This window comes from Balaenoptera borealis (genome assembly GCF_965194805.1).
Source record: "Balaenoptera borealis genome assembly, chromosome: 13".
NCBI lineage: Eukaryota > Metazoa > Chordata > Mammalia > Artiodactyla > Balaenopteridae > Balaenoptera > Balaenoptera borealis.
Window position 1 is genome coordinate 23,501,944 of NC_138870.1, and position 26,386 is coordinate 23,528,329.

At 37.7% G+C, this 26,386-nt stretch overlaps 1 protein-coding gene across 3 annotated transcripts in view; it reads left to right on the forward strand.

The window, feature by feature from the left end:
• STK38L (serine/threonine kinase 38 like) overlaps positions 1 to 26,386 on the forward strand; it is a 77,522-nt gene that overhangs the window by 21,152 nt on the left and 29,984 nt on the right. The window contains exon 2 of one of the 3 annotated variants that reach the window (XM_082352235.1): positions 22,472 to 22,574. The exons of the other annotated variants lie outside the window; for them this stretch is intronic. Coding sequence (XP_082208361.1) covers positions 22,520 to 22,574 — 55 coding nt within the window. The 5' untranslated portion in view covers positions 22,472 to 22,519. The remainder of the gene's footprint in view (positions 1 to 22,471; positions 22,575 to 26,386) is intronic. 3 annotated transcript variants of the gene reach the window in all.

Here is a 26,386-nt window from a genome sequence, read left to right on the forward strand (position 1 = left end):
CTGTCTTCATTTCTTTTCATTCTTTTTTCTGTATTGTGTTCTGTGGCAGTGAATTCCACCATTCTGTCTTCCAGGTCACTTATCCGTTCTTCTGCCTCAGTTATTCTGCTATTGATTCCTTCTAATGTATTTTTCATTTCAGTTATTGTATTGTTTTTCTCTGTTTGTTTGTTGTTTAATTCTTATAGGTCTTTGTTAAACATTTCTTGCATCTTCTCGATCTTTGCCTCCATTGTTTTTCCGAGGTCCTGGATCATCTTCACTATCACTATTCTGAATTCTTTTTCTGGAAGGTTGCCTATCTCTACTTCATTTAATTGTTTTTCTGGGGTTTTGTCTTGTTCCTTCATCTGGTACATAGCCCTCTGCCTTTTCATCTTGTCTATCTTTCTGTGAATGTGGTTTTTGTTCCACAGGCTGCAGGATTGTAGTTCTTCTTGCTTCTGCTGTCTGTCCTCTGGTGGATGAGGCTATCTAAGAGGCTTGTGCAGGTTTCCTGTACATATACTTTCATAGCTTGCTTTTTTCATGTAGTGTTGCACCATGATCATTTTTCCATGTCATGAATTACTGCTTAAAAGTACTATTCTTTAAAAATTGCATTTTTTCATCATTTAGATTTATCATTATTTAATTACAACTTTATTTGTTGAACATTTAGATTGCTTCCATTTTTTTTTTGCTCTTATTAATAATATTACAGTAAACTTCGGTGAAGTATATACTCTTCAGCTGTTACTTAAATGTGAGCTCTCTGAAAGCAGAGACCTCTGTATCCCTAGGACCTGGAAGAATGCCTGGACATAGAAATTGCTTAATTAAAAACAAAACAGAACAACCTCAACAATAAAAAAAACAACAACAATTATTCCCAGGATGACAGAAGACTATTAAATACTCAATTCCTCTTATTTCCTTAATTCTGATTCCATGCGTAATTAGGAACCCTCTGATTGTGATTTGGCTGGCAGTATCAATCTGGCTGTAATGAAATAATTGGCCATGTATGGCCACAAACAGGCATTCTTACTTCTGTCACAGTCATATTTGTCATTCTGTGTTAATTGGTTTGTATTCTGAATCCTGTTGAAGCTTGATTAATTTTTGTTTGCTCCTAAGAGAAGGAGATACCTTGTTGATGCTGGTAAAAACAAATTTCTGAATTCGTGAGTCTGTAGATTGGGCCTGGGTTGCAGTAAATCGTCAGGTAACGATGCCATCTGTCAAGAGCCCTCTGAAGAAGCCTGTCTGCCATCTTTACAGAAACCTGTGGCAGGACCGCATTTTCCAGTTTGAATCCCTGTGCTACCCTGAAAAGACAGATGCTTGATTCTCTTCAAATAATATTTTAACATATTTGAGATACAAAGACATTGTGTCTGACAACTTTTTCCTTAAAAATACAGAAGTTAGTTTCTAGGGGAAATAAGTGTTTGCAAAAGTATATGTTAGTGGTCTAATCAAAAAGAAGTTTTAAAAATAAATGTGCAGAGTTTATATTTTCTTTTGAAAAGCATTATCATCTTATTTTCCTATGGTAATAAAAGCACATTAGGAAGAATTGGCAGATCCAGTTCACAGATTCGTTGTACCTAGGGAAAACTTTAGTAGAAAACTAGAGAATTTCTAAATGTATTAGGAGAAGCCTAGTGGAAAAACCTTTTAACTGAGAGATATGATTTGAAACAGATTTTTGTGCTGGAGGCTTCTATTGAACTCTGCCTAAGCCAAATAAGACCCTCTGTCTGTTAGTCTACCATGACCCTAAAAGCTGTAGTAATGTTTCTTTATATACCATCCAGATCTTTTCTGTTGCACCTTATGCTTATATCATCTTTTGCCCCCAAGGGAGTCACATAAAGCTGTGTCCATGTTCATGCAACACCTCTAATGACTGTTCCCTTAGTTACTAAAGTATTGTATTTGGTTATGGGTTTTGATCCCAACTGCCAGGGTTTGGCTTGGACTGATCAGCTAGTGAAGACTTAGATATCTGAGTACCTTTTACCCGAGTATCTCCTGCTCTCTTTCTAGTATGGCCTCTGTGTCATAAAATGTTCCCCAATTTGTGTTATAGGAAACATGAATCCTAAAAGAATCACTATGTAATTCACCATGTTGAAAGATTCCAGAGTTAAGGAGTTTGGGAAATTCTGTTTCCTCCTTAGGAGATTTACTTGTTTAACCCATTAGTCCTCAAATTTATTTCACTCCTGGTACCCATTTTCCCTCAGACATCTAAGAAAAAAATGTTTTGTAGAACACGCTTGGACAAATGATGCTTTGGGTCATTACTGTGTTGTTTTTCTGCTTGTGAATTAGTTTGGTTCAATTTTAAAGTTTCAGGATTTTGTTTCTGTTGCAGATTTTAAGGTTTTCTTTATTTTAAAATAGTTACTTTTCTACTCTGCAGTGTATACATTGTTTCAATGATGGATTCATTATGTAGACTTGCCTACAAAGGAATGAATACATGTTAAATGTTTTTTAAGATTTTTGAAGTGTGTCACATATTAGAATATAAAATATATCTGTACAGAGTAAGAAAAAATAATGAAACAGACAACAAAGTATCTTCCAGGGAGCTTAAGAAATAGAACTTTACCAGTATCCCAGAAGCTCCCCATATGCCCTTCCTCCTCCTAGTAGTAACTGCTGTCTTTAATTTTATGGTAAGCACTTCCTTGCTTTTACTTATAGTTTCATCACCTAGGAATACATCCCAGTGAGTCAATATTATTTTTTAGGTTTGCTTCTTTTTGAACTTTATATAAATGGAGACATACAGTGCATATTCTTCTATTACTCACTTCCTTTTTTTGAACTACATGTGTCTGAGATTTACCCATGTAGTGGTCCTTGGTTCATTTTCACTGCTGTGTAGTTTTCAGTTAGATGAATATACCAGACTGTTTTTTTTTATTCCACTTCTGTTGATGGTCATTTGTTTCGTACTTTTTTTTGTCTGTGGTAACAATGTCCAGTGAATGTTGTTAGGTACTGCCCATGTGCAGGAGTATCTTTACTGTATATACCTAGGAATGGGATTGCTTGGTCATTGGCTGTTCATTTTTACTGAGTAACATCCAACTCTTCTTCATAGCGGTTATACCAATTTAGACCTTTACCAGCAGTGGATAAGAGTTCTCATTGTTCTACTTCCTCAATAGGACTAGATGCTGACAGCCTTTTCAGTGTTTGCAAATCTAGGGTATGAACTGATACCTCATCAGGGCTTTAATTTTCATTTCCCTGATTAGAATTGTAGTTGAGCATCTTTCATTATGTGTATGGGCCATTTGTGTTTTCTCTTCTGTGAAATTCCTATTTGGGATTTTTGCTCATTTAAAAATTTTGTTGTTTGTGTTTTTCTTATTGATTCATAGGAATTCTTCATGTATTTGAGATACACGTATATTGTTTAGAACAGTACCTGATACATAGTAAGAGCTATATAAGAATAGCTATTAATACTGTATTACCATTGTATTTAGTTCTTTGCTTTTATGTGTTGCAAATATCTTATGCTAGTTTGTGGCTTATTTTTCATTCTGTGATGCTAATGTGTTTTTTCTACCATAGTATTTTCATATGTATAAATTAAGTTTTATATAAAATCTTGAATTACATATTTATCACCATGGCAAACTCATGGTGCAAATGTTATAGTTCATAACCTATAACTTTTCAATCTGCAGTACCATTTTTTTGTTGCTGCTGCTGTTTTTTTCCTAACTCCAGGAAAATTTAACCTATTTAATTTCCTGTCCAAATTACTGTAGTTTAATTCTCTATATTGTAGCCTACTTATAGGTACATCCATCTCTCCAAATGTATTGTGATTGTTCTGAAGACAAAACATTTCTGGCTTCATGATTTCAGAAGTTGAATACTCATAACTTAGGGCCTGCCTGAAGTCTGTAACAGTTGCCCATAAGAGATTCAAATGAATCCTAAACTATTATTATAGTTGAGTCGTTGAGTCCTTATGGTGTTAAATCACAGACTTAAGTTCTTTGGAATATGTAACTTGCTGACCAAGCTGTTAATGTATTATTTTCTTTAGCTTAGTAGTAGTTCAGAGGTCTAATTATCTCTTGATAGATTCTTCCATATACTGGAAGGATGGTAAAAGGGACATGTTAACAGATTGTCAAGTTAACAACAGTGATGATAGATAGCAATGATAATGGTAATGATAGTTTCTTCAGACAGACTACTTACCATGTGCTAGGTACTGTCCTAAAGGCATTACATGTAGTAACTGGCAAGAATTTCTTTGATCAGTGAGAAAACCAAGGCTCAGACAGGTGAATTAACTTCTCTAAAATCACAAAGCTAGCAAGAGTGGAATCAGGGATTCAAATCCAGGGAGTCTAGTTGCAGTCTTAGAAGTAGATTCCTAAGATAGTTATCAACTTGGTATCTGAAGAAGTATTACTTCATTTAGTTTTAAAAGAAGAATTTACCTAAAACTCTGTATTGTTTTTTTAACGTGATGGTGAAAGAGTGGGAAACACATTTTCAGCGTGGTAGATGGGACCGAGTACTTTTAAGGTAGGAGCAAAGCTTGGAGCTGGAGTTGCCTGATGTGTCAGGCTTCCATTATGAACACTTTGGATCTATGTGAGTGGACGATGGCCTGTGAAAGATGTCAGGAAATCCATAACCTTTAATTTAGTCCCCCATATGCCATTTTCAACTATATGGAAAGGGAAAAGTGGGAAAATGGCTTTAGAAATACCACAGAGGTCTCCCACTGATTTTAGAGCTTGGTTGGAACCCTCCTAAAAGATTTAGTAGGGGAATCTTATACAACTATTTGGGAGTAAACATATTTGAAAAGGGTCCGCTCATTAACCTTAGGTTAAGAGAATTCCCCCCCCTCATAGTCTTTGTTTTGGATTTAAAACATTCTCATTGGTTCATGAGGCAATTTTTTTGTGTTGCTATTACTGCTTTGGCTATTGGCTATTTTCAGATATAATTTTCACTGAGTTATGGTTTCTTTATTCATTTAGCTATAGATTAAGTACTTAAGTGGATTAAGGTCAGTGCATTTACTCTAAAAATTATAGGGTTAAATGACTAAGTGAAAAGAATGAAACAAGTTATAGCTTCTTACCCATTCTGTTTTGAGTCAATTAGCAGAGTTGGAAGGACCATGTATAGGAAAGGTAGTTAGTACTGAGGTGAGCCACTGTAGGGTATTATGCTGATGACTCAGCTAGGGTGTGTATCTTAATGGAAAACTTTTAAAACTTTGCTGTGGGATTTAAATATTATGCTTTTTCCTCTATTGCTTCCCCCTCAAGGAAGGACTAGGAAGGTAGCTCTTTTCCCTCCCTTGTATGGTCATAATGAAGGATTGCAAATTAATTAGCTGTGTTCAAAGCATCACACAGATTGAATTCCATATTTGTCTTGGAGGGAAGTCCAGACTTCTGTTTGGGGTGATTGAATCTGTGCTTTGTGAGACTGGGTGCAACTTCCTTGTATTCAAGGGCGGGATCATCTTGTCAACAACCAAATGCCTTATGAGATGTAAGTCACTTAAAAGAAATGAACCCCACCAAGTGTGGTTTGTTTTCAGTGTTTCTCTCTGCCCTCTCTCACCCCCCTGTCCTTGTGCTCCCCCTGCCCCACGCCACGCCCAGTGCATTGGAGAAATATTGCACCTGCTCGTAGGCTCTATGAGCATTAATTGTATGCGTTGTTTTCTCTGTGGGTTGGGGACAGAAAATTGCTCTTTAACCTTTTCCCAAGTCCTTGATAAGTACTGAAAACTTTGACAATTGAATGTGGACTGTAAAAGAAACACATAAATAAATATTGGGAAAGCAAAAATAAATGCACAGTTAGAAATCTGAAAAGCATTATTTTCTAAATTAGCTCCTTTTATGATCTGACTTAAAAGTGACCTTGATGCATCAAAAAGAAATCTTACTTTCTGTTTTTTTTTTAAGAACCTCATGACCTTTATGCTATGTTGACAAAGCCATTTGTGTTTGATTTTCTTTTTTTTAAACAGGGTGGGGATTTTGTACTTTGCTGATTCCTCTGGGGTGGTTATGATTTTTTCATGGAACAGATCCAGTATTAGAGGTAGAGTGGTAGAGGCCCTGAACCAGGAGCCTAATGCTGGCTCTATTTCTAAATGTGTGACCTTCGACAAGTCTTGCCAACTTCCTGAGCCTCTCAGGTTTTTTATCCTTAAATAGGGATATTACCTGCCCCCCTACCTGACATGGTTTGGCAGAGACAGTACTGCAGAGTGGTGAAGAGTTCTGGGCTACTGAGTCTGACAGGCTTATTTTGGTTCTTTAAAATCAGATATAATACACATCTCCGGGCCCCATTTTTTCCTACGGCAAAATGGCAGTAACTTTATATACTACTTCTTAGGGTTAATGTGAGGATCAAAATCGAATGAGACAGTGTATATAAAGTGTTAAGCTTTATTACCTGGCACATAATTAATGTTCAGTTAATTATTATTAATTATATATTGTTATTATTGTCAATAACATTTGGGGTGATATTAACATTTTATAAAGTTATGAGTTTGGAATAGAGTGATCAGATTTCTAAGTTTCATTGTTTGGTACCACAGGCGTACTGCTGATAAAATCTTAAAGTATAAGAAAGTAATACTTAACAGATGGGCAGAATTTTCTAATTTCAGACTAATAGCCATTAACAGCAAGACATTGTCTAGATGACCTATCTTCCTGTGCTTTACTTTTTATCTTTATTCAAATAAAGATAATGGCTTTTGAGGGAAAAAATATTGCTTTTGTTTTATAAAAGTTGAAACAGAAGTCCATGTGGTTTGCAACACCTAGGACTGACTAGGCACTTCTGATTCTTCTCTCAGAAGTGCCCCTTTGGGGGCTCAGGTAAAAGGTACAATGTAGTTTATAAGGAAAAAAATGTCTTCTATAATAGTCTACATGTGGGGTGTAGTCTAACTCAAATAACAAGAACGTAGCTGTCCACTCCATTGTGTGAGGATTATTGCTGATATGGTCTAAAAATCTGAAGGGGATGAGGGGTTATGGGAAGGGTTTCAGAGGGGCGTAAAAATCACCTGAAAAAGAATTTTTATCTTTCCTTACTTGTGCTCTTGATCAAATCATTGCTAATATGGCCGGTGAGCAGGGAGTTAACCACCTGTACCACGTGGCACTGTTTCATTAGCTTATTAAAACTCATCACGTTCAACACCTAACCCATATTTATTATGCGCCTACTATGTGTGGCACTGTGCTTGAAGCTGGTCCCCCACCGATGGTGAAGAGATACTGTTTTCTCATGCTGTAGTTACTATGGTATCTTGAAAGACGGGGGTAGAAATATAGCAGAGTACCTAAAATGTGCATTTCTAAGATCTTTGCTTACCTTTACTTTGGAGAAGGAACTGATTACCTTTACTGTGCATTAACAACTCCTTATATAATTTAGTATGTTTTCTATTCCCTACTCCAAGCCTCAAGATGCTGCTAGAACAGTATCTCAGTAATCTCCAGTAATACTACCTCAATTCAAGGCCTCATCATATCCTGCTGGACCATTTTAGTTATCTCTTAAATACTAGGTTTAACTTCCTTCCTTTTTACTCTCCTCTGTTCCTCAAACACCACCAATCACCACCAAATCTATACTCCTGTTCCAGCAATTCATCTAAAATGTAAATTGGACCACATCATTTCTGGCTTAGAAATCTTTAAAATACCTTCTTTATCGCTTTTCAACATACTGTCCAAATTCTTTGGCATAACGTACAGGGCTCTTCTCAATCTGGTCCCTACTTTCTTGTCCAGTCTCATCTTCTGCCACTTACTTTCTCTTTCCCTCTGCATATGAAATTATTTACAGTTCCTTGCTTTCTCACGCTAGGAAGGCCTTCTAGTATTTTCACCTCCATCACCGCTATTATCATATACTTATATCGTATTGTTTATACATCTGTCTTCCACCATTAGGCTGGCTCTTGAAGGCAGAGATTCTGCATCATTTAACTTTGTATTCTACCCACATGTGATACTGCCAGGCACATAGTGCACCTTCCCTAAGTGTTTGTCAAATAAATAAATAAGTGAGGGATTAAAGATGCTCCTATGTGACCATAGTATATTATTAATAACGTGCAGTTCTTAACTGTATTATGCAGTAACTAAGTCAGTTTTATAAATCCAGTAATTGTGTTATAGCTAAAAGGGAACTTAAGATATCATCTCATCCAGCCCTTTTCATTTTTTCAGATGGATCAACTCAAAACCAAAGAGACTGAGTATCTAAGGCCAGAGCACACAGCTGAGGAGTGATAGCGTCAGAATTAACTCTGGTCTGACTGCTGATATCCTTGTCGTGAATAGGTCTAATAAATGGGAATGGGGCAAGGCTTTTAATGTGATAATAGTTAAACAGTTCATTTTAGTTTGGGGATATTTTTTGAAAACTTTATTGCGGGAAGATTTTAATATACACTGAAGTACACAGGAGAGTGTAATATATTCCCATGTACCATCACCAGCTTCCACAGTTACCAAATCATGATAAGTCTTATTTCATCTCTACCCACACCCATTCCTTCCATATTATTTTGCAGCAGATTCTTGATGATGTTACATTATTTCATCTGGGAATATTTTAGTATGTATGGGATACGTTTTTAATCTTTTAAATATAGATCTCTCTGGTGTTCTGGGAAGTCATGATACTTCAGACAAAATAATGCAGCCTCACTGAAGACACGGCTCCAGAAATGTGCGGCCTCTCCCACTGGGTGGTGGTCTTTGTCCCTGTGCTCTCCCCTCCCCAGCTGTTCCAGGACTATCACCTCCACTGAGCCCATCTCCCTGAGCTTCCTTTGTCCACATGCCCTAGAGAGAGTTGTGCTTTTTTTATGTAGACTCTGTTAGGTGGAGGTGTAAGGAAGAAAAGAAATGGTGACGATATTAATAAGGAAAATAGATAGTTGTTAGTAGGAAACAAGCTACTCTATTTATATACAGTATAAGGTTAAATAGCTTTAAAAAGGTTTATCCGCAAGAAACCTTTTAAAAGTCCTTGGAATGTTTGTCATTTTTATTTTCTCAAATTACATTAGAAACTTAGAGTTGACTTTTTATTATGAATTATTATAAAGTTATAGAGAAAAATGTAAGGAACATTCGTGTACCAGCTGCACAAATCTTAACTTTTTGCTCTGTTTGTCTCGGATTTTACTGAAGTAGCAAAACATTACAGATAGAGTTTGAGATGCCTTTGCAGTCCTTCCCTTCCTTCTCTCCCCGAAAATAACCATTATCCTGGATGTAGAAGTTTTATTGTCTAGTGCGTGTATAACCGTACGTTGAGTAGTGTTTTGCCCTTTAGAAAGCAGTTTTACAATTTTACCTCTCCCACTTGATTTTCACAACTCCTGAAGTATGTATGGAACTATATAGAGTGTTCATTTCAGTTCTAAAAATGTACAACCCACCAAATTAACCCAGTTTCACTTAATAAAAGCTATAGGATATGAGGTGATGTTTTATGATTTACAGTGTACCTCATTATAAATTGAGTTCTGAGGCTTGTGTGTGAAAGCTCTTCACAGCCTGATAGGTTCTCTGCTTAAAGTACTAATAATTACCTTTAAAAAGTATAAACAGTGTCATGGGATTGGGAAGGAACCTCAGAAGATTAAATAGTCTTAGCTTCCTCATTTTAGTGAAACTGTCTTAAAACTAACTCACAGGTAAGTTTTCTACTCATTTTCAAAGCAAATACCCTCCCTAAGTAATGCTTACTGACATGTCAGGTTGGTAAAGAAGTCACTGAGACGTCTTGCTTTGCATTATCTATTAATGTTTTAAAATTAATAACTGTAGAGTTTGCATATGATTTCAGGTTTTGAGAAGTTCCACCCCAATTCCTCCCAACCAGTTTTCCCAGCTATGTTTAGCACTATTTTTTTGCTCCTTGGAAGGAGATACAGTGCTCATCCTGTTTATTCAACTCAAAAAATTCTTTTTCCCTTTTTTTTTTTTTTGAACAAATCTAGTGCTGGTAAAAATTTCTGACTCAGTACTTTTGGAAAGAGCTACCTCTTTCCACGAATAGATGAGCCCACATACTAGGTCTTCTGAGTGAACTAGTGAATTTCCATGATGTCAGGAAACTGGGTGGAGTTTTTGTGGATGCAAGTCCTCTGGAACGGGGACTTTTTAGGTTGAGTATAGGGGAGTAGGATCAGGTTCTGGTATTGAATAGCCCTCAGGCCACGAAGTATTTGGGGATTTCCCATTGTGTTAATCCCTTTCCGGCCACAGTTTCTGCATGTCATATGGAGTAGCTGCTGCAAGAACAATGAGAGATGCTTGCTTATAGGCTCTCTGCCCTTTTATCAGGGTGCTGGAAGTTTGGCTCAGTCATGATTTATAAACCAAGTTGAGCTCATCACTGTTTTTCTTCACATGGGCTTCTAAATAGCTGTCATTAAATTTTGGTTACCACATTCGGGTAAGCTAGAGCTGAGCGTACCCAAATTACTAGTCTTTATTGGGCACTGCAGCCCACACTGATCTTTCCCTGTTCTGAAGCCATGCTTATATCAGAAGGGCCCACACAGGCATATTTGTCATATGCATTGATTGTTTTTGTGGGTTAGTCTTGCTTCTTTCGACAGATTACGGGATTTTAAGTGCTCGTGTCATCTCTCTTACTATTTGGGTCTCTTCCTGCTAGCAAAGTGTCTGTTGTATAATGGGTGCTTTTGATGCCAATTACTTGATCAGCTGCTTGCTTCTATTTCTCTATCTTTAGGCATCCTGAAGGCCTGCCTTGCAAACACCACCTGATAGGTTTATTGAATATTTAATTTTTTTCTCTAATCAGTAACAGACACTGTAAATTTGGATGCAGCTTTTTAAAAGGGATTTTAAAACCTTAACCTTCAGTTTGGATATTTGTCTCCCAGGTGGCAGAAATACCTTGGCAAAGGAACCAAAGTCAAATTGGTAATTTTAATCCTAGGGCTGAGGCTGGATTTGCTTGAACCATGCTTTTTTCCCTCTTTTAAAAAACTGATACCCGATCAATATTTTTAATTGAACTTTACAAGCAGAGTCTAACATTCAGATGAAAGAGTGTGTAAAAATCTGGGGGTGGGGGAAAACAAAGCAAAAAGGGGAGAGGCTTACCCAACCAGCTGTCAAAATGTATTTTACAGCTCTGGAAATAGCATAGTTTAAGTATGAGAATGAATAAATAAGTAGATGGATGGAACAGAGTAGAATTTCAAAGTGGACTGTTACCGGATGGTTATCTGGTGCAAAAGTTCTATGCTTGCTGAAACTCAGGCTCCTAAAGCTTGGCACACGTATTTTTTTTCTTAGTTTTTTAAGATATTTGCTGCATTCTTAAGTATGACTCTCTTTAGTTTTGTCAAACCTTGGGGTTGTTATATTGCACAAATTTTGTATTGGAAAGAGATGAGGAAAATAAAAGTACTTATAAAGAACTTGGTGCTTTTAGGAACAAAGTGCTCTATAAACAGAGGCTTTTACCCATTTAAAAATAAAGGTCAGATGAGAGACGATGCAGCCGAATGGGTTATAAGCTTAGCCTCTGGTATGAGGCAGACCCGGTTCCATTCACTAGTTGTATGTCTTTGGGATGGCGACTTAACTAAGCCTCAGTTTCCTTATTTTTAAACGTGGGAAACATCTACTTCATGGAATTATTGTGAAGATGAAAGAACATCATACATGTTAAACGTTTAGCACTGTACTTGACACAGAAGCCTTTGATAAAAGTTACCTGTGGTTTGATTTTTGTTAGTAAAGATTGTAAAAGCGCTGTGAAGGGCTTTTGTTTTTGAAATTCTTGGTTAGGTACTAGTCATAAAGATTTATAAATAAAGCAACTTTATTTTCAAACCAATTTCACAGTTTTCTTGAGAGAGACAAGCAATTCTTCCCTTAGCAAAAAGGACTGAAAGTTAAGAACTTTTGATTATGCAATGAAGAGAATCAAAGAAAATCAGTGCCGATTCCAGCTACCTTTTTTTAAAATTTGCTGTGAGAATGTGAACAAGTTAATTGCTGCAGTGAAGTTCTTTCTTTTTATGGAGAATATGAGAAAAAGAAATAGGTTTGAATTTCAGTGGGAGAGATTTAGGTTAGATGTAAGAACTCTCTGACTGTAAGGCTGCCAAGCAGATAAGAAGGACTCCTTTGTCACCACAGAAGACCTTTCTGTCCCCTGAGGTTATTTCAGGGCTCCTGCAAACCCATCTAGATACAGCTTAAACCTGGACTTCAACCCGAATGATGGTATCTTTGCCAAGATTCTGGCTGCCTCTCAATGTTGGTTAATCCTCCCTTTCATACAGCAAAGCATTCTGATACTTTTCCCCTATTTAGACAAGTAAATGAGGACGACAAAGATTATAAATCTCTGTTAAACAGCTTATAGAGCTGTTTGGGTGAGAAGGCAGGTTGAGTGGGAAGAAGGTTAGCACAGCCTTTTTTCTGGTAGGATGGGCAAGTCCATCCTTTTAAGCTTCTTTAAAACTAGGAATTATACAGCAACTTAAGATTTGTCAAGAATAAGTAAGGTGATCATGTAAGAAAAGACCAGTCATTCTCTGGAGTTGCTTTTTGGAAGTTATGGATTTATTTTTGGCTTTAGCTTTAACTGCTTGAGTCTGGTCATAAAGGGTAGGCACCTTACTGGAACAATAGAACAGGGTCTGGAGTCATACAGGGTTGAAATCCCAGCTCTGCTACTTTCTAGTTAAGAGGCCTCTGGCAAGTGGCTTAACCTCTCTGAGCCTCAGTTTCTCATTTGGAAAATGCGGAAATAGTACCTCACATGGCCATTGGGCAGATTAGGTGAGATGAGGCACCCAGTACTCTCTGGCCCATCTCGGTGGCTGTGGCGATGGCAGTGATGATCATGATAACGATAAGGACATTGATCAGTTGCTTTCCAGAGATTTGTGGTCTAAGCTGGGAAGTTTCCTGCTAAAGAATAAATTGGCATTATTAAAAAAATTTATATATGCTAGTCCAAATGAATAGGGTCTAAGCAACAGGGGCTTAATGTCACATCTGTATCACAGAAAATTGTACTTAGTTTGGAAAGTCATAGTCTACATATATTCTCAACCTTTGCATTTTGTGACAGTAGTTTTGATTTGATCCTATTGATTTACAGGAAAGTGCCCTGCTGCTAATGTAATAACTATAGTTCCTGCATGAACTAAAGCATGCTCTGATTTTTCTCTTAAGTTGTATAAATTGAAATTATTCAAATATTGGCGTTATGGTATGACTTAAGCTGGGCAAAGAACTTAAATCAGGCAGCTTATAAAGGAAGAAATAATTATTTAAAATATATGAAAATATGCTTAACTCATTACAGTCAAAGAAATGCATAAACAAAACTAAGAGGTCCTGTTTAACCTATCGGGCTGGCAGAGGTTAAAAAGATGGGCAGTGACCGGTGTTGGCTCTCTCATGTAACGGTGATGGATCAATTGGTTCTGTATCTCTGGAAAGCAGTCTTGCAGTGGGTATCAGAATTTTAAATGTGAATCTTTTTTGACTCAGCAATTGCACATCTGGAAGAATATAGTAAGGAAATAGGAGAAAGAATGCACAACCTGTGATCTAATATGTTCACGGCAACATTGCTAAAAATCTCACCACCACCACCCCCACCCCCGCACAATGGAAACCATCCAAACATCTGTTAGGGGACATTAGTTACAAAGTACAGCACTGTAGAAAATGCAGTGTGCACGGTACCTCAGTTGCAGAGGAACCCAGGTTCAAATCTTGGTTCCACCATGTTTAGCTGTATGATCTTGGGCAAATTACTTAATCCAGCTAAATCTCACCTCCCTCTTCTCTAATAGGGATAATAATGGCACGCGCATTTTAGGGGTCTTGTGAGGATTAAGTGAGATGATACACAAAGTACAGGGTCTAGCACAAAACAATTCATTATATGTTAGAAAATATTATTACTGTGTGTTGCTTACAAAGGATAAAGTGGATCTGTTGGTATTAACATTGCAGGATGTCTGCAAGATGGTAAGGGAAAAAGCAAGATACAGAACAGTTTATATAAACCCATTTATGTTAAAACTATATATGTGTGTGTTTATATGGGCATTAAAGTTTTGGAAGGATATAACAACAGTTAGCACTTAATGAGCCCTCGACTAAATCTCAGGCACTATTCTAAGTGCTTTAACCATTTAAAGTAGTGGATCAATCAACTACCTTATTAAAATTGGTTAATATGTTTTAAGTGCTTAGAACAATACCTACACTTTGTAAAGTACTTAATCAACACTAGTTGATAATTCTCACATGCTGTCATTATCTCTGTTTTGTAGATAAGGACACTGACGCCCTGAGAGGTCTTACAGTTCATAAGTGGCAGAGCCAGAATTTCATCCAGGCAGTCTAACTCCAGTCTGTCACCCAACAGTTAAAACTGGATATTATGGGTGGTAGGATGGTGAAGTCACTTTCACTTGGCAGTTTATATACTTCTGGATATTTTCACATTTTTACATGACAGATATTTTACTTTCATAAATAGAAAAGAAGATATTTCCAGTTTGGAAAAAAATGTATTTTTATATTTTAGAAACCTTATTTTATCTGTTATAGAATACCTATGGCAAATTCCAGAGACCTGAATATTTGTACATTTAGGTTTGCCCTCATGCCCATGTGTCTTAGACAAGGAGTACACAGGACCCTGTTACAGTATATATGATTTTGAGAACCTCACTTTGGGGCATAATTTTATAAGGAAATAATTATAGATAGAGGTAGAGTCCCAAGCTAAATCTAGATTGCTTAATGGTGACTAACTTCTGTAATCACGGTACTAATAGCCTTTAAGAAGACTTTAGTCACAATACTTTGGTTTCCAGGAAGTTTGGGGTAAAAATGTCATTCTTCGGTCATCTGAAAAGCAGGCAGAAACCAGTTATTTGATCCACAGACCCGTAATCCTAAGATAGGAAGCAGTGTCAGTGTCAGACATGGACATCAATGACAGAGCTGGTAGGCGCCACTGTGGTCCAGGACTGACCTAGCTGTCACTGTTCTGAAGGGCAGCTTCTCTGCAGGGGCCACACAGTGTCCTAGAGCTGCCACTGCACTGTGGACTCTCCAGCTGGACTGGGGGCTCCCCCTAAAGGTTGAGTGGCCTGTTCTAGCCCAGGCTTTTGCCCCAGATAGCCAAGTGACTGTGGGCCTCACGTCTGTAAAATGAGGGAGATGGACTAGATCATAGAGTTTCTGTTTTCGAGTTCTGTGATTCTAACAGTCTTGCCGGGTGGCGAACTAAATTTGTGACCCGAGACCTTTAGTGGAGTCTAGAAAAATGCTGAACAGAATTGAGCTCATAAGGTGATTTATGGAAGGGTTTGCCAGAACGTTTATTTGAATTGCAGGCTATCCCTGATGACAAAAAACTGTATTAGTTACTTTTTATTCCATTTTAGGCATTTTTTCTCCTATATTTGTTTTCCAAATACACCAGAATTGTGTTCAATAAAGTGGTATGGCCCTGTTTGATACTTAGATAATAAGCTGTTCGAGTATTAATTATAAAGGTCATTAGCACTAAAAATATTTTTTTCTGCCTTAAAGTTTCCTGTTCTCTGGTGTCTTACTGAGGTGGATACCTCCTGGATTTTCTCACGATTGCAGAAGTCAAGTAATCTGTGTGTTAAACACAATATCTGAGTCTGATGAGTCATATGGTATGTCTGCTTTTAGCTGGGAGCAGTTTTCGTTGGTCAGTTGTAATGGTCCAAAGTCTCTTGGGAGAGTTTAAATCACTCAAAATAACTAAAAGTAACTAATAGCTACTTATATCTTAAAATTGTAAGCGTGGTGATATCATGTTTTAATTTTACTCCAATCCAATCTTTGCCCTCAGAAAGGACTTCTGCTTCTGGCTCTTATGTTGTTAAATTAGTCTGATCTCTTTCAGTGAGTGGTTTTCACTTAAAAAGAAACAACAAACAAAAAGCAACCCAGTAATTTTAAAATTAAGAAATATAAAAGAAATTGATATAATGGAGGAATCTACATAAGTCTCTCCTGATGCTATTTAGTGATGTAGAAGCTTTGAATACTTTGAATGAATGGGGAAATTAAAATAGGAGTTTATATTTTTAATTAAAGTCATTTTATGAAATTTATATTTTACAGCCTCACTTAAACTCAGGTTTGTTTTCAAGTTTTATTGTGTGTGTGAATGTTGGTCTGTTTCTCCCTCTCTCTCTCTCTCTGTCTCTGTCTCTCCTCTTAGAAGCTTACTTTTAGGAAAGTGAAAGGCAATAGTGCAGAGATGACCAAACTTTTTATAACTGGGCTGCTGAAGGATTTGTGTGTTCAGGCTACTTCCCAAAGCTCCTCCCCGTTCCTTTACCAGCAAGTCACACCACCTCTCACAACTCATCATCTTCCTGCCTTGCCCATTCATTGGTTGTTCTCTGTCACACCAAACCTTCACCTTTTAGCACAAAATAGGCAATTTTGGTTGTACTGGTGCTTTGAATCAGGCATTATTATCTCCTTTAAAACAGGCAAAGAAGGAGTAAAGGGGAGTGGGGATCTTCTTTAAAGCTAGAGCATTCATTTTGTCTCTTATGATTTTGGAGAAGTAGTTCCCTTACCTTAAGTAAGACTTGAAGTTAATTTAGCTGAGATTTGTGCTGCCTTGCTATTTGATTTCGGTATGGGCCTTTTGAGTCACCAGTAGAAAAGCTATCTGAGAAGAGAGTGACAGTTTGAGCCCTTGTAAATACGCACAGGTATAAGCCACTAAAAAAATGTTTCCCTAAAAAGAAGTGTAAGATATGACTGAAAAACTTTGCAGAATTCCCATGTCTTCTGGTTTGCCTTTAGTTTTATTCTGTGACCTCAGACTCTTTTTGCTATTCTTCACAATCCTCCACTAAACCAAAACTAAGAATTTGGTTCATAGAGAAAAAATTCAAGTACAGTGGTACCTGGAAAACCACCTCTGTGGGCTGAAAAGTGCAAGTTGATTCCCTTTTACTGTTCCTACCTGCACCGTCACACACTCTTAAATATTTTTTTTCTTATAAAAATGGTTGTTTTTCCATTATGGAAAAATTAGAAAATTCAAAAAAGATAAAGGACAAAATTTAAATCATCCATAATTTCACATCATATTTCACCCTAATTTACCCCCCTTTCCCCCCATATAGTTGACTTCATATTTTACCTGAAGATAAAACATTGTATCCTGTTTACTTAACATTATTTTTCATGTTGTTAAATTTTGGGGGGAAAATTTTCTTCAGTATTATTTCTATGATATTTCATGCTATCACCATTCCATCAGTCATTTCACTTTTAAACATTTGTTTTATTTGCTGTTTTAAATAATGCTTTGATTTAAAAAAAAAAAAAAAACTTCGAATCTTTGCTGCAATTTTGATTCTTTTCTTAGCATAGATTCCTGAAGGTGAAATTATTTATGTCAAAAGATAAAAAAACAACTTTAAGGTTCTTGGTATAAATTGCCATATTCCCTGCAAGAAAGGATTAATCCCTACCAGTTGACGTAAGCACAGGGAATGTTATCATCAAGGTGGTGACATAAGTCATTGCCAACTTCAGTCCCCCTCACAAGAGGACCAATTATTGATTATCTATGGACCAGACACCGTTGGAAAAACCCCAGAAGCCAGGGGTGAGGTTGACGCACCGCTCAGGACTGCAGAGACTGAGAAGGACCACGTTAAAAGGGGGAAAGGAGCAACCACCCTCTGAACACATTGCTGCTCCCCCGGGCCAGCACAGTGCCACACCAAGAGGGTCCCCCTGAGTCTGTGGTTTTTCCAGTGGGAAAAAGAGCCCAAGTTGGACATCCGTCTCCCCCAGTGATGCGGGACACTTCCTGGGAAGCCCGCTTGGGTTTCACCTCACGGGAATCACTGGGGAAATCTGTAGGACTCAACCACTGGGAGACACTAGAGACAGAGAAGGTGGGTGGGGTTCACAGCAACCAGTGCTCGGATCTTGGTGGACCACATTCCTGCTTAGAGTGGTGCCTGAGCAGAGATCCCAGTCAGTGGCTCTGTCCGTCTGCAGAGGCAGGCTGGTGGCCCTGTGTGGCCAGGGAGCTCCGTTAGCAACTCGGCCGGATTTAGGTCTCCAGCCAATGAGCAAACTGGGCGTGGAGCCTATTCTACAGGCCTACGCGGGCGGAGAAGCGCGTTCACAGTCCTGCCTAACTGCTGAGCGCAGCCTCTAGTCCTGTCTGACCGGAAAACCATGCTGACAGCTGTGGAGCCACCCTCCTGCTCTGGTCAGCAGCAGAGCCCAGCCTAGGGCCCTGCCCAGCTGTTGACACAACCTGTGGCCTTGCCCAGGCAGGGAGCCCAGCCACTGACCCTGCCCAGTTGCAGAGCGTAGCCTGCAGCCCCACCCGTTGAGGGAGCCTGGATAGTGACCCTGGCCATCTGAAAAGCACAGTCTGTAGCTCATCCAGCTGCAGGATACAGCCTCTCCCAACCAGTGAACCTGGCCGGTGACCTTGTCCAACAGTAGGGCACAGCCAATAACCTGCCCAATTGCGAAGCCCAGCCTGGGCCCCCCCCTTAACGTGGAGTCCAGCCAGGAGCACCATCTGGTGAGGAGGCACAACCTGAGACCCCACCCAACCAGGAGCAACCGCAGGGCCCAGGCCGCAGCCCTTCCCATTCGTGGAGTCCACCCTGCGGCACCATGTTGCCAGGGAGCACAGCCTGCCGCCTCACCCTGCCAGAGGTGGTTGCGGAATCCAGCTGGGGGCCCCATCTGACCCGGGCACAGCCAGCAGCCCCTCCCGGTGAGGGGCCCTCCCAGCAGCTCTGCTTGGATGTAGAGTCCAGCCAGCAGTCTCTCCCAACCACAGAGCCCAGCCAGCAGCACCGCCACGTACCGCAGAATATGGGCAGTGGCCTCAGCTAGCATCTGTGTAAGCCTGCACACAAGGGAGCCCTCATACGACTGTAAGTCGATTTCTTAATAGAAACTTTGCAGTTCAGGAGAGAGTGGGAGGATGATTTTCAAAATATTGAAAGAAAAAAGCTGTCAACCAAGAATACTATACCCAGTAAAGCTGTTTTTCACAAATGAAGGAAAGAAAAAGATTTCCTGAACAAACGAAAGCTGAGGGATTTCATCACCCCTAGACCTAACTTACAAGAAATGCTAAAGGGTGTTTTTCAAGCAGAAATTAAAGGATGCTAATTAACATCATAAAAACATCTGAATGCGTAAAACTTACTGGTAATGGTAAATATATGGTCAAAATCTGATTCTTTGAAATTGTGGCCCTACTTTAAAAGTTAAAAACTTAGTTTAAAAGTTAAAAAACAAACGTATTAAATATAGCCATAACTACAATAATTTGTTATTGGATACACAATATTGAAAAGATGTAAATTGTAATAGCAATAACCTAAAATGTGAGGGGCAGAGGATTAAATGTATAAAGTTTCTATATGCTGTTGAAGTTAAGTTGTTATCAGCTTAAAATAGGATGTTTTATGTAAGCCTTAATGTATGGTAACCACAAAGGAAAAACTTACTGTGGTAGGTTCACAAAAGACTAGAGTAAAGGAGTTGAAGCATATGGCCACAAAAAGTCATCATTCACAAAACAATGTAGCAAGAGAGGAAGCAAAGAACAAAGGATCTACAAAACGGTCAGAAAACAATAAAAAAGCAATAGTAAGTCTTAACCTATCAATAATTACTTTAAGCATAATTGGATTAAATTCTTAATCAGAAGGCATAGAAAGGCTGAATGGATAAAAAAAGATCCAATAATGTGCTGCCTACAAGACACTCACTTTAAGAACACACATAGACTGAGAGTGAAGGGATGGAAAAAGTTATTTCAAGCAAATGGTAACGAAAAGAAAGCTGGGGGGAGCTATAGTTATATCAGACAAAATAGACTTTAAGCTTGAAATAGTCAAGAGAGTCAAGAAGGTCATTATATAATGATAAAGGGGTCAATTCATCAAAAAGATAGAACAATTGTAAATAATTGTGCATCCAACATCAGAGCACCAAAATATATAAAGCAAATACTAACAATGAAAAGGGGAAATAAACAGCCATACAATAATAACTGAGGACTTTAATACCCCCCTCAATAATGGATAGATTATTCAGATAGAGAATCAATAAGGAAACAGCAGATTTGAATTAGACCAAATAGATCTAACAGGCAAAATCGGAACATTCCATCCTATTGCAGCAGAATGCGTATATTTTTCTTAAGTGAACATGGAACATTTTCTAGGAGAGATCATGTGTTAGGCTACAAGACAAGTCTCAACAAATTCAAGAAGATAAGGATTACATCAAGTATCTTTTCTGACCACAACAGTATGAAACTAGAAATAAAAACAGGAGGAAAGCTGGAAAATTTACAAATACATGAAATTAAATAACACAGTCGTGAACAACTAATGGATCAAAGAAGAAATCAAAAGAGAAATTTGAAAAATGTGAAACAATTGAAAATGAAAACACAGCAAACCAAAACTTACAGGATATAGCAAAAGCTTCTAAGAGGGAAGTTTATAGTGATAAATGTAAAGCATACATTAAGAAAAAGGAAAGCTCTCAAATAAGCAATGTAACTTTACACCTCAAGGAACTAGAAAAAGAACAAGCTAAGCCCAAAGTTAGTAGAAGGAAGCAAATAATAAAGATCAAAGCAGAAATGAGTGAAATAGAGAATAGGAAAACAATAGAAAAGATGAACAAAACTAAGAGTTGATTCTTTGAAAAAACAAAATTGAGAAACCTTTAGCTAGACTAACCAAGAAAAAAAGAGGACCCAAATAAATAAAATTATAAATGAAAGAGGAGCTATTACCCTGATACCACAGAAGTACAAAGGATCATAAGAGACTACTATGAACAATTATATGCCAACAAATTAGGCAACCTAGAAGAAATCAATTCCTAGAAACATACAACCTACCAAGAATGAATCCTGAAGAAACAGAAAATCTGAACAAACCAGTAATGAGCAAGGAGATTGAATCAGTAATCAAAAATCTCCCAAATTAATATCCAGTATACACAAGGGACTTATACAACTCAGTAGCAAATTAACAATCCAATAAAAAAATGGGCAAAGGATCTGGAAAAACATTTTTCCAAAGAAGATATTCAGATGGCCAACAGTTACATGAAAAGGTGCTCAACATCACAAATCATCAGAGAAATGCAAATCAAAACGAGATATCACTCTATACTGGTTATAAAGGGTATTATCAAAAAGACAAGAGATAAGTGTTATTGAGGATGTGGACAAATGGGAACCCTTGTACACTACGGGTGGGAATGTAAATTGGTATAGCCACTATGGAAAACAGTATGGAGGTTCCTCAAAAAATTAAAAATACAACTACCATATGGTCTGGCAATTCTACTTCTGGTACCTATCCAAAGGAAATAAAGTTACTTTCAGAGGCACTACTGCACCCTCATGTTATAATAGCCAAGACATGGAAACAATCTAACTGCCCATTAATGGATGAATGGATAAAGAAAATGGTACACACACACACACACACACACACACACACACACACACCTCACTGAAATATTATTCAACCATGAAAAAGGAAATCTTGCCATTTGTGACAACATGCATGGACCTTGGGGGCATTATGCTAAGTGAAATAAGTCAAACAGAGAAAGACAAATACTGTATGATCTCACTTAGATGTGGAATATAAAAAAACTGAAACTCATAGAAACAGAGAGCAGCTTGGTGGTTGCAGTGTGCCAGAGGTGAGGATGGGGTGGAGAGGGGGAGTAGGTGAAGGTGGTCAAAGTGTACAAATTTCCAGTTTTGTTTTGTTTTCTTTTCATGGAAAGGCATTTTATTTTAATTATAGCAGTGTGTACATGTCAATCCCAAACTCCCAATCTATCCCTTCCCCCCGGTAACCATAAGTACTCCTCTAAGTCTGAGTCTTCTGTTTTGTAAGTTAATTTGTTTCATTTTTTTTTTAAGATTCCACATTAAGATTCTGCATATAAGCGATATCATATGATATTTGTCTTTCTCTGTCTGACTTCACTTACAAACTTCCAGTTTTAAGATGAATAAGTTCTGGGGATATAATGTACAACATGGTGGCTATAGTTAACAATATTATACTGTTACTTGAAAGTTGAAAGTATTTGTAAGTATTGTATATTTGAAAGTTGCTAGGAGAGTGGATTTTAAAAGTTCTCACTAGACACACAAAAAAATTGTAACTATATGAGGTGATGGATGTGTTAACTAACCTTATTATGATAATTGCTTCTGAATATATACATATATGAAATCATTACATTGTACATCTCAAAGTTACACAATCTTATATATAAATTATATCTCAATAAAGCTGGAAAAACATACACATGAACACAGATGATGTGTAGAAAGATGTCTGATGATAGACTGGACCCCACCAAGAAGGTTTTCCCCAAAATTGTGGCTACTTTCAGGTAGGGAATATATTGCATTATTTTAAAGTTTCCATGTCTGTGATTTATTGGTAAAATTAAATATTTTTCATATGTTTATTAGCTACTTTTACTTATATATATTTGTCAATCAGTATTAGCCACTTACTAGTAAGGTTTTTATTGTCTCTTTACAACTTTAATGTTATAAAAGCTGTTACGAACTTTATATATGTTTTAAGAAATATAATTTGTTATTTTAACATGGGTATAAGGTATTTTTAACATAAGCGTTTAATATATACTGTTACTTTGCAATTTCGCTTAAAATACTATCCTTTAATCTTGTTTGGCACACATATATGTATATTCCAAATTTTTCTGTAATGATTCCTAGCACTATTTTCATTGTGATGATTTCCTTTTAAGACAGTCCTTTTCCTTTAAAGATCAGTTATTCATCTTATTTTCTTGAAGTTTAATTTTTCCTTTTACTTTTTTTTTTTTTTTTTAAATTTATTTATTTATTTATTTTTGGCTGTGTTGGGTCGTTTCTGTGCGAGGGCTTTCTCTAGTTGTGGCAAGCGGGGGCCACTCTTCATTGCGGTGCGCAGGCCTCTCACTATCGCGGCCTCTCTTGTTGCGGAGCACAGGCTCCAGACGCGCAGGCTCAGTAGTTGTGGCTCACGGGCCCAGTTGCTCCGCGGCATGTGGGATCTTCCCAGACCAGGGCTCGAACCCGTGTCCCCTGCATTGGCAGGCAGATTCTCAATCACTGCGCCACCAGGGAAGCCCTCCTTTTACTTTTATTTGCCGTTCTTTTCCATCCTTTTCTTTCCCTTCCCTTTCTTTTTCCTTCCTTTCTGTTTTTTCCTTTAGTTTTTATGTTCACCCTTTTGAACCACTTGAAATTTATTTTGATCTTTGGAGTGAAATGAACATCTGACTTGCTTTTTTTCCCAAATAGATAACCAGTTGTCCCAACACATTAATTAAACAATTCTTCCCTTCCTTCCACGATCTGTGATGAGATTTCTTCATTAAAAGGCCAACAGTATTTTTTGTTTTGTTTTGGATCAAGGTTATTCCAGGGATTTTATGAATGTTGTTCTCTGTCTCCTCCTCCTTGCTACTTTTGTGAACAGGATTATTTTTCCATTTCTAAATGTCTATCTTTAAAATTAACCTTTTAAAGCATAAATTTTAACCTTCAAATTGAACACTTTATTTAGAAAGTCATTGTCTTACTTTCAGTGACCCATATTCTTTATAACAGAGGCGAAAAACAGAAAACTCATGTTGTTGGGTATTGGAAGTAGATGGGAGCATGACCATGTGACAAGGCACAGGGAGGGGTAGTTCTCTTGGCGCATTCAATGTCTTTGTTCATCTTACTCCTCCACCTCCCAATTCAGAGCCACAGCTTAAGTCTGGGAGCCCAGAAGGCTCCAGATCACTCGTAACCCCTCACTCCCTCTCACGCTCTCTTGCTCTCCAAGAACTTCTCTAGGCTACTAACTTCATGTTTGTAAATTCTATAATTTCTACATATATGAATTCTATATGTAAATAAAATATTAATAAATAAGGATATATTTTTATAGTTATAATCTATTAATCCTTGTTTTTTTCCCATGCTATTTTTGTTGTTTGGCTTCTGCATAATTCTCCATTACAAATAGCTTTGAAGTCCTCACTCTGGTCCTCCCTTACTCTCCCCCTCCCCCCTTCCCCCCATGCCCCCCACTTCTTGCCTTGCAAATTGTGATTTTTTTTTTCCTCTTTTAGTCTAATAAAGGCGAGTATGTTCCTGTGTGTGTTTATGAGGGTACCAATTAATAGAACTTGATCTAAAATTCTTTTAGGGATGCCTCTACTATCTAAAAGTTTTGTTTGTTTGTTTTACCATTCTGGTGCTAAATTATCAGTATCTAAGTTGTTCGGCGTTTCAGCTGAGGTAGTTTAGTTTTTATTTATTTATTTAAAAAAATTTTTTTAAATAAATTTATTTATTTTTGGCTGTGTTGGGTCTTCGTTGCTGCGTGCGGGCTTTCTCTAGTTGCGGTGAGCGGGGGCTACTCTTCGTTGCAGTGCGCGGGGTTCTCATTGCGGTGGCTTCTCTTGTTGCGGAGCACGGGCTCTAGGCGCGTGGGCTTCAGTAGTTGTGGCTCCTGGGCTCTAGAGCGCAGGCTCAGTAGTTGTGGCACACGGGCTTAGTTGCTCCGTGGCATGTGGATCTTCCTGGACCAGGGCTCGAACCCATGTCCCCTGCATTGGCAGGCGGATTCTCAACCACTGCGCCACCAGGGAAGTCCCAGTTTATTTTTTTAAGTTCACTATGACTTGGTAGATTGAGCTGAGCATCTTCTGCAGGCAAGATCTAATGCATTACTAGACAGCTATAGCGATAGAAAATTTAATTTTGTAAATATATTTAAGAATAGATGGCTTCTTTCTGAATATTTTTGAGAAAAATGGGGTACTACCTTACCTAAACATTAAGATCTGTAAACAGGCCAGTTTTTAGATAAAATTACTACTACTTTGTTTGGCAAATTTAATTCAGTTTAATTTAGCTTAATTGTTTACATTTACTTCATAAACACTTTCCCTTCTCAAGTTAAAAAAACAATGTGCAGAGGGATTTTTAGTAATTATTCGGATCAACATACTTAAATAGTCTGCTATTAACAGTATTACATAGCTAAATAAGCTTTTGGGAGGTCAACCTTTGAACTATATTTTGGTCAGCAGGGAAAAATGCCTCTTTGTAAAACAGGTTTGAAAATAAAAATGATAATGTTGATTTCACCACCACTGTGCCATCACCACCAGGCTTATGACACATAGAAAGCAAGGACAACTGTCTGTATGAATTCGCTCCTCTGGACTAGTGAACAGGACACACACCAAATGGAGAGAGTCACATTAACTAATGAAAAACAAAAACAAAAGCTCTTGGCACTAAACACAGTAAATAGATTATAAGTAGAGTGGATGTCTGTTGTCTCAGGAGAATTACCCCATCTTGTAAGAGGAGTGATTAGTTTTTCTCTGGAACACCTTCTCCTGTCCTAGTCATAGCCCCAAATCACTACTAACTTCTAGTAAGACTTCTACCAAAAGCTTTTGTTGTTGTTTTTTGTTTTTCTTGTACTTTAAGTCTTTCTATTTAGAAAACTGAATAAGTACTTTTTGATACATTTCTTTCTCCACTAAAAGCACTCTAAATTTTCAAACCAAGTAGGTTTTAAGACTAGAAGAGATAGAGAATATCCACTAGAGAATAAATTTACAAACTAACTTACTAGGATAGCAGCTCAAGGAAGGAAGAATGAGCAGGAGGACTGGGTAAGGAAGGGAAGAAAATTCATCATTTTTGTGCATTTACTATGAGCCAGATGTGTTTAAAATATTTTCTCATTTATATATTGATTTATCAAACACATGACATTTCTCTGTGCTAGGCACCGTTCTAAGTCCTTTATAAATATTAACTTCCATAATTCTTGTAAGTCTTGCATTAACATAATAAGCATGTACACAAGTTGGCCATCATTATATTTATTTTAGTCAACAGGAAACTGAAGCACAGAAAGTTTAAGTAATTTGCCTAAACTCACACAGCCAGTGAGTGTGTGAGCCAAAATTCAGACCTAGCAATCTGGGCCTTCATCACTGTGCTCTGCCATCATTGGAACATCACATCAACTCTATGAGGCTGGCATGGTTTATGTCCATTTTAGAGACATGGATCCTGTGTCTGGTGAAATAACTCAGGATCAGCCTTGAACTTATTTTCTTTCCCCACCGTTAGCTCTTCTTATACTTCCTATTCTTGCTAATGATACCAA